Raw genomic sequence first — 14190 nt, forward strand, 5'->3', positions numbered from 1 at the left:
CTGCTGAATTGCTCCTGTGTAGCTGTAGAACACCTTTATGTTTAGAGTAGCTGCCCCTGGATTTCTAAAGCTGCTGTGTTTTGCTCAAGTAAGAATCGGCTCCCTCCCAGTCTAGTACTGGAATACAATCTGTTTCAAACACTTCACCTTTATTTGTGTCTCCTTACTGGTTGCTTTTCATGTTTTTTATTTTAGCATTTAATAGCTTTACACTTAGAGATTCTAAGCATGCTGATGCTTAGCTGAGTTTTCTAGTTTTTTGATGAAGATGAAATGATAATGAGAATGGTAATTCCCTTCCCAGGTCTGTTCCCATGTGGTTCAGTGAAGGCTCTGTCCATTCCACATTGACTTACACCTGTGTAGGTGAGGATGATAACAGAATGAGAGTGCCCATGCAGGGCCTGCTCCTTCCCTTTCACAGAGCTCCTTGGGAACATTTCCTATGAGCCTGGCAGAGCTTTCCTGGATCTGTAGAGCTGGGAGGGTGAAGGAGAGGAGCAGAGTAAGAATTCTCTCCTTGTGCACTCAGGTCCTTTGTCCTGCACTCCCTGGCTGCTGGGTGACCAGGAACTCCCCTCTGCAATCCCTGCCATGGGTGACTTCTGACTGCTCCCCCTTCCCAGTTGCTGGGAAGTGCTTTCTGTCAAGGAATATTTGTTCAGGCGTGTTTTGACTTCTGAAACATATGGGGCAGACTACTGTTAATAATTTTGTTTAAAATACAAGATGATTATGCTGCTTCTCCATATGACAAGAGGCCCATCCCTGCACGTCCTCACACACTTTCTGCCCTGATACTGATAAATAACCAGTACCAAAGGAATTACAGGGCCATTTCTTTGTGCTGCTGTAGAGGAGAGGATTATCTTTATCTTTGAAATTGCTCCCTTAGTGCTTGTTAACTAGAAATACAGTAATTGAGAAGCTGGTAGGAAAAGATTTTGTCTGATAGTAGCCCTGATCTCTAAAATGGAGTATAACTACATAATAATTGCACACTAAGGTGTTTGACTGGTATGGCAGATGTAAACTAGCCAACCATGGAATGGCATGCCTGGAAAGAGGTTTTATTTCAGATTAATTTCGTCTCATGCTGTATATGCACCATGTTTGTGCTTTCAGGTCAGGCAATTGATTCTGAAGAAAAAGATGTGGGTTTAGCTGCATGGACTCTTTTGAACTTCCTTCCACCTGCAGGGTTTTTGAGTGTCAGGAGAAGCAGACAGCTTGGGTGTTTTTCTCCAATGTCTTCAAAACCCAGAAATGTAATGCAAAAATCTCTTTAAAGAGAAACATCTTGCACTCCAGCTTATGGGGGAAAAATGCAAAATATACATCTCTTGAAAAAGCCAGCACAATGTTTTGACTTTACAATAAGTCACTAATAAAATACAGAAAAAATAAAATACAGATTTTTTTTTTTTTTTTCCCTGTGAGGAGGTGATTTAATGTCATCACATCCTTCTGTATAAAACTTAATGGTGAGGTTTGGTTACTCTGCCCCCAATCCTGAAGATAAACCCAATGTCAAGTGCAGAAGTTTTGGCCACACAGACTTGTTTTAAATTTCCAGTGTGAGGTTCAGCCTGGAATTTCAGGGGCAGTGATGTGTGGCTGTCAATAGAACAGAAGCTCTTGGAGAAATGAACACTGGGATGTTGTGTGTGCTGATCCCAAAATGCTCCATACACTGCATCCATCAGAAAGTGGGCAGAAGGAGACTGTAACTTCTAAAAATGAAGAACCAACATAATTAGCAGCAAAGATGTAAGTGATATCTAAATTGAAAACCTGTGAATTTAATATTATAACCTTCATTTCATCAAACAGTAAGGTTGCATGACTGCATTTTTAGAAGTTTATGCTCATGGGCATTAGTGTATTCCTGATTTTTATGATATGCTATTCCTCTTAATTAATGTCTATTGTGGAGGATGTTTTATGTCCTTTCTAAACGTCAGAACATGCTTTAGGTGTAACATTCTCAATAAAATTGACTGTGAAAATAGTCTTGTTTTATTTTAAAAAGGAGTTTTGCCAACTCTGCCCAGATGTATTGAATTTAGTAAACACTCCAGGTAGGTACTAAAAGCCCTGGCACTGGCAGGGAGGTCTGTGTGAGCTCCCACTGAGCTTTCACTGCTTCTCACCCCCAAACCTTTGGATAAATGTGGAAGTGTGTGCTGTCCCAGGAGCTGTTGGTCTCACTGCTTCAGCTGTGAGAGGCTGAGAGGAGGCTCTCAGGGGTGTCCCTGAATTCTGATACTTGAAAGAATCTAGATTTGTTCTTCTAAGCTCACACAAAACTGGGTGTGTGTTATGGTAGGACCTGCCCCTGGGCTCCCTGTGATGGGGCAGGGAGGGAAGGGTTGTGTTCTTGTCTTCTTCATGCTGCACAAGGCCAGAGAAGGCTCAGAAAGGGATTCTTTTAAGTCTGTGAGAAAATACAACTGCAACAGGAGGAATTTTCTGTTTAAGCCAGTTTCTTTTTCAGAGTTTCTGTTGCTATAGCCACTTTATTCCAAGTAGAACTGCTGGAAAGGATGGAAATGGAAAAAAACCTGGCCAGTTCCTTGTTCACTCCTTGTGCAACAGGTGCAGTGTTCATTTGTGAGCACGGACTGAGCTGAATCTCCCTCCATGCCCAGAGAATGCCTGCAGGCAGCACCTTCCACGAGAACCTGGGATTTCTGTGTTTCATATTTCCTGGAAGGATGCCAAGCAGAATTTAATTGCTTGTGGTGAAATCTTTCTCTGTGGCTAGATAGGACATTGAATGCTTTTGAACTTCTAAATTGCCATGGGACGGCCTGATTTGGCACGGTTGTGTTTAATCTGCAGACAGATAATGAAAGATACTTCATCACACAGAGTTCTTTGATGCACTTCTTTGTTATATAGATACCAGGCTTAACGGGAGAGAGAGGAAGGGAGCTCCTGCAATAACACACACGTTTGTTTTTCTGTTTAGTAAATTTGACAGCTGTTTGGTTTGTCTTGTGTCTGCCCAGGAAACCACGTCTTGTCTCCTGGAGAGGCTGTTGGGAAAGGTCTAACGCCAGAAGCTGCGAAAGATCTCGGTCTCCCCGAAGGGATTGCAGTGGCAGCATCTCTCATTGATGCCCATGCTGGAGGACTAGGTACTCACTCATGGATTTACCATTCTTGGAGACAGGAATTGTTGAATTAATTTTAAAAAGTCGTTTTTCTCAGAGCTGGTTTTTATCCAGCCATTTGTTCTGATGCTATTCTTAAAAAAGCCCCCAAAATCATCACAATGACTGCTAATACTCCAAATCTGTTTCTAGAAAGGGGATATATCACTGTTACATGTGTTTTCAGCTGGATTTGCAAATTGTTTGTTAATTTCTGCTAGTTCCACTTTTGACCGAAACACCATGGTGTTGGAATGCCAACATGCTGAGAGTTTGCATCTTCTGTTGCTCAAAACTTCGGGGATAGGCAAGAAAAATTTAAAAAAACCCAACATTCTGGGGGAGAGGTCTCATGTTTGAGGTTTGTTCATATTTAGGCTTTGTATTCATTTTAGAAGTGATTCATGATCCAAAGCTTTAAGGCCTGGTGCTTTGACTTTTTCTCTTTTCCAGCACAATATTCTGATGTTCAGCCCTGGTTCATCTTTCTCAAAATACATTTGATGAGGCTCAGCAAGTTCATTTTCTTACTATGCTGTTTGGCCTTATCTAAATACAGTCAATAACAAAGATTCAGTGTAACTTTTTCAGCAGGAAATTGAGGGTTTTTTAGTTTGCTGGTTTAGAAAACAATCTTACCTCAGGAAGTTTCTGCGTTATTGAAACAGTACTCTTTAATGGAAATCTATTGCTCATCAGAGGATTTTTTTTCTAGATCTAACTGAAATATGATGAGCTGCTAAACGACCAGTTTAGTTTCAAATGTTTTGGGCTGTTTTAAATTGCATTTGTCCTTCTAGAAACTGTGGCCTGGAACTTTTTAAATGTTTAAATGCCTTTACTTTGCTTCTGATAAGGTTAAGTAATCATGGAGATTGCTTTTCTTGCTACCTGGGAAGGATTAGATGTAGATCTGTCTGCAAAAAGGAAGACTGAGCTTCAGTGTCGTATTTGTAGGTGTGTTGTGACTGACTTAAAATTATGTGTCAGTTAGTATCCTGATTGCATAAAAATGTGCTTAAAACTGTGTGCCCTGGCAATTCTGTGTTCTTGGAAAAGTATATAGTAATAATCTGACCCGAAAGAATGAACTTGCTGCAAAACTGGGTTGTCACAGGGCATGTGAAAGTGGCAGTGGAGGGTCCTTGTTTAACTGGCATCATTATGTGATACTGGATCCAGAGCACAAAAAGTTTGTCCATTAAGTTTCATGTGCTAAAATCAATCAGTTGAATTTCAAGAAGAATAGAGAGTAACTGTCTGTTCCTTGATACAGGCTTCTGTAAAGAAGCTCTGACATTAGAAATACTCAGTTACTGGCATCCCTCAGAGGAGGGTTTCAGTGGATAGAGACAGTCTGCTAATCCGAATATGTTTTCCCAGATGGCACCACAAACACCAGCAGACTCCTGAAATGATTGCCAGGAGGAGAAAAATAACATTCAGGTTGTCGTTAGAGAGAAGGGGGCATTACAGAGGGCAGTCAGGAAGGCAGTGGGAGAACCTGCATGGTAATCACACCATAGCTCAGTGCAGTCTGGGACAAGAGGAGGATTTACAGTGAAACTCATCCTTCTTGAATCTGGAAAGGGTAATAAATGTGTGGAAATGATGTGGAAACTTAGTAGAAAGGACAGTGAAAATGAAAAGATTTTGATAGTAAAAGTGATAGCAGGAGCAAAAGGAGAGTTGAAGAGTGCAAATATATGTAAAGAAAATATCCTGCAGGCTAAACAAGAATGACATGGTGGACATCTTGTTTTCAGTGTTAGTAACTTTTGATGCAGTTCAGATCTGCTTTTGGCTGGATGTGAAGTGGGTTTGGCTGGGCAGGTTCCTGAAGTTTATGAAGGCTTCAAAGTTTTGAGTACAATAAGGTAAAGGATTATTTAGTGTGTATGTTTGAGGAGGTTGTGTGTGACTCCTGGATCACTCCATCTGATTCCTCTTATGGAAAAGTGAAGATCTAAGAGCCAAGATGTCTTACATTTTGACCTACTGTACCAATTTCAAAGAGTGTAGAGATAAAACTCTGAGTATGGGAGGCCAGGCTTGTGGGACTGGCCTCATAAAAATACTGTTTACATTGCACCTTTTCAAAAGGCATCAGCATTGTTTCAACAAAAGTAGATGATTTATGGTGCAGTGTTTAAAATACCGTGGCACTGTGGAAGAGATCCAGAAGTACACATTGCTAAGCACTGCCTGCATTCCTAAAAATCTCTCCTCTATTCTGTGTGGTGCACAGACTTCTTGTTCCCAGTCTCTGATTTTGAGTCTGCCTCAGACAATGAAAAATTCCACCTAAGTTAAAGGTGAAAGTTACTTATAACAACAATTATATAACTTCTAGCCAATATTCCAGACTTTTTTGTTGTCTGACTTTAATTAGTCACAGAGGAAGACTCTAACAATTCTAAACACTGGTGAAACCACTGACTAAAATTCCAAAAAGGGCCATAATTCCTGTTATGCAAAATGTATATTTTCTTAGCAATTAGAAAGATCTTTTCAGTTTTATATTGTTTATGAAAATACATTTGCAACATATGCTGACTATTTAGTTTAATAGATTTCTTCCCTCTCAAGTATGAACAGTATTTTTAACTCAAGAAATTCTAATACAGTGTTGCTTAGTACAGGAATTTGCCTTCTAGACAACCCTATCCAAAATTCTTGATATGCAGTCATCATGTTGGAGCAGTGAAAAATAAAGCATGAGTTGAAGCCTTACTTTTAGCTTTTTGTTGTTCCTAACTCTCTTTATGGCAGTTGTGCCTACTTCATAGTTACAAGTCAATTTGGTTAAAGGGACATGAGGATGGATTTTTTAAGAGTTTAAAATTTTAGCCCTTAATTTTCTGATTATTTAGATGACTCCCAACCGTGGTAACACCAGGATAACCACGATGATCCCAGTAAGACAAACCCCAGCAGACTGATTTGATAACAGAATGTTGCAGTGGTGGCCTAAACAAGAGGGTGTTAATGGAAATGTAGGATATGAACCAGCCCTAATACTTGGCATCTTTCACTGTGTCCAGCAAATGTTTTCCTGATCCTTCTACAGGGAGGAGAAAGGGGGGGTTTTTAGCAGGATTGACAAACTGGTCTCCAGATTGAGCTTTGCAGATGCAAATGCACAGTCTGGTCACCAGTTTGCCAGCTGAAAAGCCATGTTTAAGAAAACAAAAGACCAATATAAAAATGTTACTAGTTGGCTGCTGCATTTTGCTGGGTGCAGCACAATGTGATGCCAGGATGCAGCATGGGAGAGGAGGAGGAGAAGGTGGATTCCCTCTGTAGCCTCTCCTGAAGTGAATCAAGCAGGATGGGATGTGTTCTGAGGCTTTCCCTGGCACTTCCTGGGTGTATTTTCTGCTGCAGGCTGGGTGTTGCTGACTTTGTGCTGCATCCTGTGCTATCCTGCACACAGAGCCAAGCTCAGTTCCTCAAAGAGGAGGGATGATCTGCCTTTAGATGGTCCCTACATGGACACAACAGCAGCAGCAGTGAAGACAGCAAAGCTGGCAGCCTTCCAGTCTCCTGCCAAGTTACCCCTTTCTCCAACTCACCCCCTGACAAAACACATAAACTGTGAACAAATAAACACATCTGCAGCCTGCCACTACAGCAGAGCACTTTTATTCTGCATGTCAGTGAACTACCTAAGAGAATAAATGTCAGGTTCTAGGCAAAATAACACTTAAAAATTATGATGATAGACATGAATGTAGAAGAAATCATCTTGGGTTCTTATATCTGGAATAAATATTTTAATCTGATGGATAAAATTATTTTCTTTATTGGCTAAGTAGACTTTCTTGATTAGTGGCAGTGGTGTGAGATACTCAGCAATTATTTGAGTGCAGGAAAGGTCTGTTTGGTGAGGGGTGGCTTGTTCTTCTTTAACAGAGAATTTTAATTTTACTTTAATAGGAGTAATTGGAGCAGATGTGAAAGGACATAACCTTCCATGTGAGAACCAGCCGATTACATCCCGAGTCGCTATGATCTGTGGAACATCTTCATGCCACATGGGGGTAGGTTGTATGTGTCATCCTAATTTGTGCAGAATTTACTAACTTATGTTTTTGAAGGGAAAATTGACCTTTGTCCTTCTCACCCACTTCTTTTTTCCCTTGAATTTTTTTCTGGTAACTCTATCTTTACCTTTGGATATTAATTATAAATTACCGTGCATTTGCTATTAAGCAAGAACTTTAATAGTAGTAGAAATCAATACTGAAAAATGACATGGAAAGTAAAATCCATGATGCCAGAGTGGCTTAAAGAGCAGCCTGAAATCTGAGCCAAAGCCTGAGCCTGAGTTATCTGTGACAAGCCTGTCACTAATGTGTTACAGAAGAGCGTCTTTGGAGAAGGAGGGCACGTTTTCAGGCACAGCCCTGCTCCCCCACCTCTTCCCTTAATCAATATAAATTCTTCTCCCTCTGAAAATTGCCATGGTGTATAGAATTATGAGACATCATGACTAAAAAGAAAGAAAACCCCCCAATAAGCAGTTTTCACTTTGCTAATTTTTCTCAGTGAATTAATACAAAAGCTTTTTCTGAGATTGCAATTAAAATTTAGTGTCTGCTTTTGAAATTTATACTGTTTTAAAATGCATGAGTCTGAGAGCATTCCATTTAGATAAGTACCCTTTTCTGCCACATTTTTTATTTAAAACTCATTTTGGTCTTAAATTTAGACTGATTAGAACTTGGATTTTTCCAAAAGGAGCAAATGGCACTGGGAGTGCTAGAGGTGTTGGAGAGGACTGACATGCTTCATGGAGAAAGCTCCAGGAGAGAAGAAGAAAGGAGGCTGATAATAAAACATCAGGCTTAACAATAAGTTGTCTCTGTAGTAACAGCATGAATCCATGGTGATCTTGAGCATGAACAAATGGTGATCTTGTCACATGGATTGTCGTTCAGCAAAGCATTTTAGCACATGATTGAATTTAAAGACGTGAATAATCCCACTATTGTGAAGCACAACATTGAGCTTAAATCCTGTAGACCAACTGGAATATATTTTGGTTCCTTCCTACACAAAAGTTTCAGACTTCAAACTCCATCACTCTTGGCTTGCTCTGTCTTTGAAAAATTCCCCTGGTACCTGTCTGTCTGTGATAGGGCAGGTGGGGCACCCTGGGAGAAGAAGTCACCCTTCAAGCTCTGCCACTGCTTTCATTATTTCCAGGTTTTTTGATGGAGGTTTCTGCCCTTTCAGTAGAAGCTGTTTGAGTGAACTTTTCCTAACCTGTTTCATTTAGCTGAGTTAGTTTAAATTGTTACAATGAGTTAATAGAGACATGGTACTGGACTGCAGTGAGCTGAGGAGCTCATAGGCAGCTTCCCCCAAAGGTCTAAGGGCAATGTTGGGTAGCTGGCAGTGGGCCAGCTGGCTCTGGCTCATTCCTTTAGTACAACCAGCCCTGGAGGAGGAGATGTGTGTGGTTATTTATTAATTTTTAATATTTGTACATTGGTAAGTTCTAACGTAGACTCAGTTCACAACTGTGGATTGTTTGACTTCCCAACTAGAGCACAGCACATCAATACTAACACGTTTTGTGTGCACACTCCACAACCATGAGAGTCGTGGCTCCATTAAATATGCTAATGTAGCAAACGGGATGTGATAAAGTCCATGTTGATGTTCTGTCGTCAAAGCAACCCCAAAGTCTGACGCAGACTGCACGAGGCAGAACCTTTTAAAGCTTTTAATCACTTCAGTGCAAATTCAGGAATAGGTGCTTGTGCAGATTTTGCTAGATGTAAGTAGATTTCTGCTTAAATCTACCTACTCAGCATTTTATAATCATTTCCTTAACTGCCTGCTTTCACTCATCTGCACACAGAGGGGTATAACAATCTCTAGCCAGCAGACAATGAGCAAATTCTAAACTCCTCTGGATCTAATCTGTGAAAGGATTTTAGTTTTCTGTTCTTTTATCTATTACCTGCACAGGCTGCATGAAGTGAACATGGAGCACACAGAGCAGCTGTATTTGTGTTTTAATGAGACCTATATGCAGCTGCATTTGGCCGAAATTAGCTGTTCCTTTTTTTAATTAGGGCTATAAAATGAAAGTATATTATACTTGTGTTTTGATAGAAATATATATTTTCTCTCTCTGTGTGCACCAAGGGACCCCGAGGGCTACAGAGATTAATCATCGAGTTTAATTTAATGCAGTGGGAGAGAGACCTGTGTGGTCAGGCGGGCATTAAAAAGTGCCTTTGATGTGCCTCAGGTGCACTGAGCCCCAGTGAGCCAGCAACAATAATACCTTTGTGAGATGATCAGAGACGAGAGAGGGAGAAAATGGCCTGTGTGGAAACTCAAGGCCGTCCTTTGTTGTGGTTCTGGCAAACGAAGGAGCCAACTGTCAGGAGAAATTCAGCAAACAGAAAGCAGGGGGAAAGGACGGCTGGGTTTCTTTCAAGGGGCCGTAACAGGAAACTGTTCAAAATCATCTGCCATGCCTTTCTTTTCCACCCCTTCCTCCTCCTCTGGTCAGGGCAGAGGGACAGCTCCTGGTATATGTGTGTTGGTACAGTAGTTCCATTCTCTAGTCCAAGTACTCCATGAGTCACAGGAGCAGGTAATGCTTGAACACAGCATTTACTTTAAACTTCCAGAGAAACTGCTCCTCGACCCAGTTTTCATTACCTCCAGGACTCTAGAGATCTTAAACAAAAGACTTTGCTAATCATGCCTTTGATATTTTAGAAAGTACAAATGTGGAACCTAATTTTACTCATGGCCATAAGAGTATAATTTGTGGTGGAGCTACCATTTTTAAGTGAGGATACACTTTCGGAATTAACCACTGAGTTTGGGGTAATCAGATACAGAGACTTTTGTGTTTCTGTTGAATAGCTCATGAAAGCAGCAAAATGCATGTTGTAGTGGTTATTGACCCCAGCCCAGGTCTGAGCTGTTGGTTGCTGAAAGTCACTGCCACCTCAGGGCTCATCCATTATCCATGAGGAAAAAGAAAAGAAAAGATGGTTTTCTGAATATTTTTGGACAGTTATGCATTTTACATGATTCTTTGCTGCCTCCTTTGCCCTAGCAAAAGTCATGGGTAGAATTTGCATTTGGAATGGCAAATAAGCTCTTCTTTCACTTGTGAAGGATTGTCCCTTTGTTTGGGGCTGGGATTCGTCCCTGCGGGTTTGATCTCTTGTGCCCAAGGGTATTCCCTGACTTTCCTGGTGGGTTGCCACTGCCATCGTGCTTTGCAGGCAGAGGCTCCGAGCTCCAGCACCCACACGTGGCTTCGGAACTTTCAGGAGCCTTTCCCTGTGTAGCCATGGCGACTACACAAAATGTGTGAGTAGTTTTTCCCAGCAAAATCACAGCAGGTTTGAGGCACTGAAACAGGAGCTTGCCTGTTATTCCTAACTTGCAGTTTGCATGGGTCTAACAGACATGCCCAACTTCTGGGAATAAGGTAATTGGCTTCCCTAAAAGCCTGTCTTCCTGCCAGTGTCTTAGGGTTTTATGGGGTATTTTAAAGGTTTCAAAAATTATTTTTCTTCTGAAACCTTTATGTGATCGGGAGGATTTCAGGCAGAGATTTCTGTATTGCCATGTCCCAGTCCTGGACACAAGCATGCTTTTGCAGGGCAAAATTGTACATCATGAAAATATTTGTTGTTCTTGCTCCAGCACCTTTTTTGATTCCCAGCTGAAGAAAGTAGCGAGAGCAGATTCCAATGGGAACATTCCCTGGCCTAATTTCAGCTTATTGATGGGGGGAGTCTGAATTGGCTGGCATTTTGAGTCCCAGATGCACAAGGTTTAGTTCCTTCATGTCCAGAGTCTCTGATATTTTTTTTTCTGTCTTCATTTGGTGATGTGGTCTGTGTTCTTCTTCAGTCATTCCTTCTTTATCAGTTCTCTGTACTCAACACCTCGTTTTGGGGATTGTCAAGGAGTCTCTTCAAGTTTAGATGTAATCTCTTCTTTTGCATCTGTTTTTGTTACTTCTGTGACTCTTGGCATTAGGAACGGACTCACCTGGCTTGCTGCACAATTCTTTTTTCCCTGGGTGATAATGTGGATGTGGTTCGAACTGTATAATTTAGTCACTTTTTTATTTTTTAAATTGGAGAGGCACAAGTAATTTATCTTCTACCTTTTCAGATTTAATACATGAACTAAAAGAGCAACTACATGAACAGCAAAATGTGCAGATCATTTTGCTGTCCCAATGTTTACTATGGATTATTTCAGGAAAAATATCCCATTCTCTCTTTCACTAAGCCTGACTAGACTTTGAGTGTTTTCTGCTAAAGGAACTCCAGCCCAATTTGCTTATTCTAAATTTGTTCATTTGATTCTCGTGATGACTGGCAAACACAATAGAGCTTCTTTGCTCCACAATATCCGCCCGAGCTGCCAGCTTTGTTCACACAAATAGAGTGTAAAGCACGTTTCCACCCCCAGAGCATGCACAGTACGTGTCCTTTGCAGTACATCCTGGAGAGGAGACAGCAGAGACATGCTGGCTCAAAGTGTTCTCAGAGCCTGATCTCTAATCTCAGTGGGAGCCAGACCAGCAAGTGGATTCAGTATATTTTGGCTCTGATACGAGAGTCTCCTCTTCAGAACATGCCACGTTGTTAAAGCAGCAGCCTTTGGAGTAATCACTGCACACACAGGGACTCCTCAGCTGCTCGAAGCGATGTGTGAAGAGGGGAGAGCTTGCAGGGACGAAGGCTGGTGCCTGCTGTGCCAGCTCCGGGCAGTGCGGTGGGATGGCACCGCGGGCGAGCCTCGCACGCTCCCCCCGCCGCTCAGGCATCCCTGACTCGGAACGTGCGGTCTCCGGGGGGACAGGGCAGGAGCCCAGGGCAGCACAGCCCCTGCCAGCTGGCTGCGACCCAGCCTTTAGCAAAGGCAGCAATTTGTCCTTCTCCTGACCAGGGGAAAGGCGCTGGGTGTGGGAGGGTCAGGCGAGCGGGAGAAGGGGCAGAAATGCAGGAGGGAAAAAATAAAACCAAAAGCAGACCTAGTGAGGCTGGGGCAGCCTGGGCAAGTTTGGGAAATTATCTTTGTGAGCTTTATGAAATTGATAAGCCCCTACCCTCTTGCTTTTTAAATATTCCTCTCTCCTGTAAAGCCTGTTCTGCACATGAGCCACAGAGCCAGAGTCTTTGGAGTGGGAGAAAGAACTGAGTGTCGCAGGAGCCTCTCCCTCTCCCTGTCCTCATTCGGCACGGTTCTGCTGCCTCCTATATTGCATTTGGCAGCAGTCACGGTGCTGACTTCCCAGCTAATGAAGATGTTTTACATTTAGGGAAGGCTGCATAAAATGAAAACCACATTTACTTCACGACTGTTGTTGCAGGTTGCCTGTCCTTAGTGTACACAGATTTAGGCTTATGTAGAAAAGGTCACAGAGCCTATTTAGGTGCCTTTTCAGCCAATGGCCTTAGAAGGGTTATAAATCCATAAAATTGCCACCTTCTTTTACTTGTCCCTCAAAGAACTCCTCCACACCCTTTTTAATGAAACTCTCTTGTTCCATGTTCTAGCATCCTCGGTTTCAAAAAGAAACAAACACAACTGTAATATCCCCTTTGCTGGCATTAATTTGCCATTGTATGCTTTGCTTGCTTTGTTTTGTTTTTGAAAAGCAAGAAGTAAAATATTTCTGCTAGCAGGGCATATAAAAGATTGTTGCTTTTCTGACCTCCCTATTATATTAATAAAAGCTAGGAAGACTTCAGTAGTGGTGGGAGATCATGTGCAGGCAGCCTCCAAAACCCAAAGCACTTACTTGCAGAACTAGTAAACCACAAAGCTTAAGATCTTGAAATGTAAATAGGAAGTTGGAGAGTTTACTTTAGAGCCAGCAGTGGTGAGTCTGTACAATGTTTATTTCTGCTTGCCTCCCAGCCTTTCCTAAAGCTTGGCAGAGATGAAAGAGAGGCTTTCTCAGTGAGTTATTAAAAGTTTTTGTTATGAGCAAGATTCCTTTGTTCCTGACCTGGCATAATTCAAAGCTCAGGTATGCCTTGGTGACGGGGAGAATGGGACATTCCTATTTAGCATATACCTGTCCAGAGACATCAAAGTTTTGTACCCCAGTGCTTTGCTGGTAATCAACCTGTGCAGGGGAATGTCTCTGAAAGCAATTTAATCTCTATTGTACATAAACTAGATAATGCTTAGTAACATTCCCACAAAACTGTACACTCAGCTCTCCTTGCCTTTGGTGAACAGATCAGTTGAGTTCAAAGACTCAAAGAGCAGATGTGGACAGAGAGAAGGCTTTGAAAAATGCTCTGCTTGGAGAACCATGAAGGCTGATACTCAAGAGGCGACTCACTGGCATTAGTGGAAACTTTGAACATTCCAACACACTCGGTGCTTTCCATGCTGTGGTTAAGTGCAAACTGCCCTGTGTGACACAGAGGAGCAGGGTGTTGGATTTAGGGTACTGAGCCTTTGGAATACTTGCCCAGAGAAGCTGTGGCTGCCCCATCCCTGGAAGTGTCTAAGACCAGGTTGGACAGGGTTGCTTGGAGCAACCTGGGATAGTGGAAGGTGTCCCTGCCCAAGGCAGGAGGTGGAACTGGATGGTCTTTAAGGTCCCTTCCAACCCAAACCATTCTGTGATTCCACAGTTCTTCCTGCAGTGTCTGTTGTTGGGCTTTTCAGGTCTGACTGCTAGCAGGGCCCCTCTCCTGTTCTTCCCTCCTTTCCCCATGTTTTGCCTTAGAAAGAGTGAGCAAGAGAGACTGAGCTTCTTACATTCCTATGTTGACACTACAAAGATTTAGCTGGTCTGGCTACTGGGAATATTGGGCTGCCTAATTTGGGCCTCTCTGCTTAAAGCAGTGTGGGATTGAAGGTTACCTGTTATTAGATCAAGCCCTCAAGCCACCTTGCTCCCTCGTTTCTTAACTGTAACAGCTGTATATTTTAATAGGATGTGGGGCATTTTGCTGCTTTTGTTGTAGGAAGGAGGTTGTATTCTGGATTATGTGATTCTGGGAAA

At 42.1% G+C, this 14190-nt stretch overlaps 1 protein-coding gene across 6 annotated transcripts in view; it reads left to right on the forward strand.

Annotated features, from left to right (window-relative positions):
• Positions 1–14190, forward strand: part of FGGY (FGGY carbohydrate kinase domain containing) — a 258204-nt gene that overhangs the window by 188215 nt on the left and 55799 nt on the right. For 5 of the 6 annotated variants that reach the window (XM_082286809.1, XM_082286813.1, XM_082286811.1 and 2 more), the window contains 2 exons: positions 3015–3143; positions 7098–7201. In XM_082286809.1, coding sequence (XP_082142935.1) covers positions 3015–3143; positions 7098–7201 — 233 coding nt within the window. The remainder of the gene's footprint in view (positions 1–3014; positions 3144–7097; positions 7202–14190) is intronic. The other variant, XM_082286810.1, reaches the window with a different exon arrangement.

The sequence above is a fragment of the Coloeus monedula genome, assembly GCF_965178545.1.
Source record: "Coloeus monedula genome assembly, chromosome: 9".
NCBI lineage: Eukaryota > Metazoa > Chordata > Aves > Passeriformes > Corvidae > Coloeus > Coloeus monedula.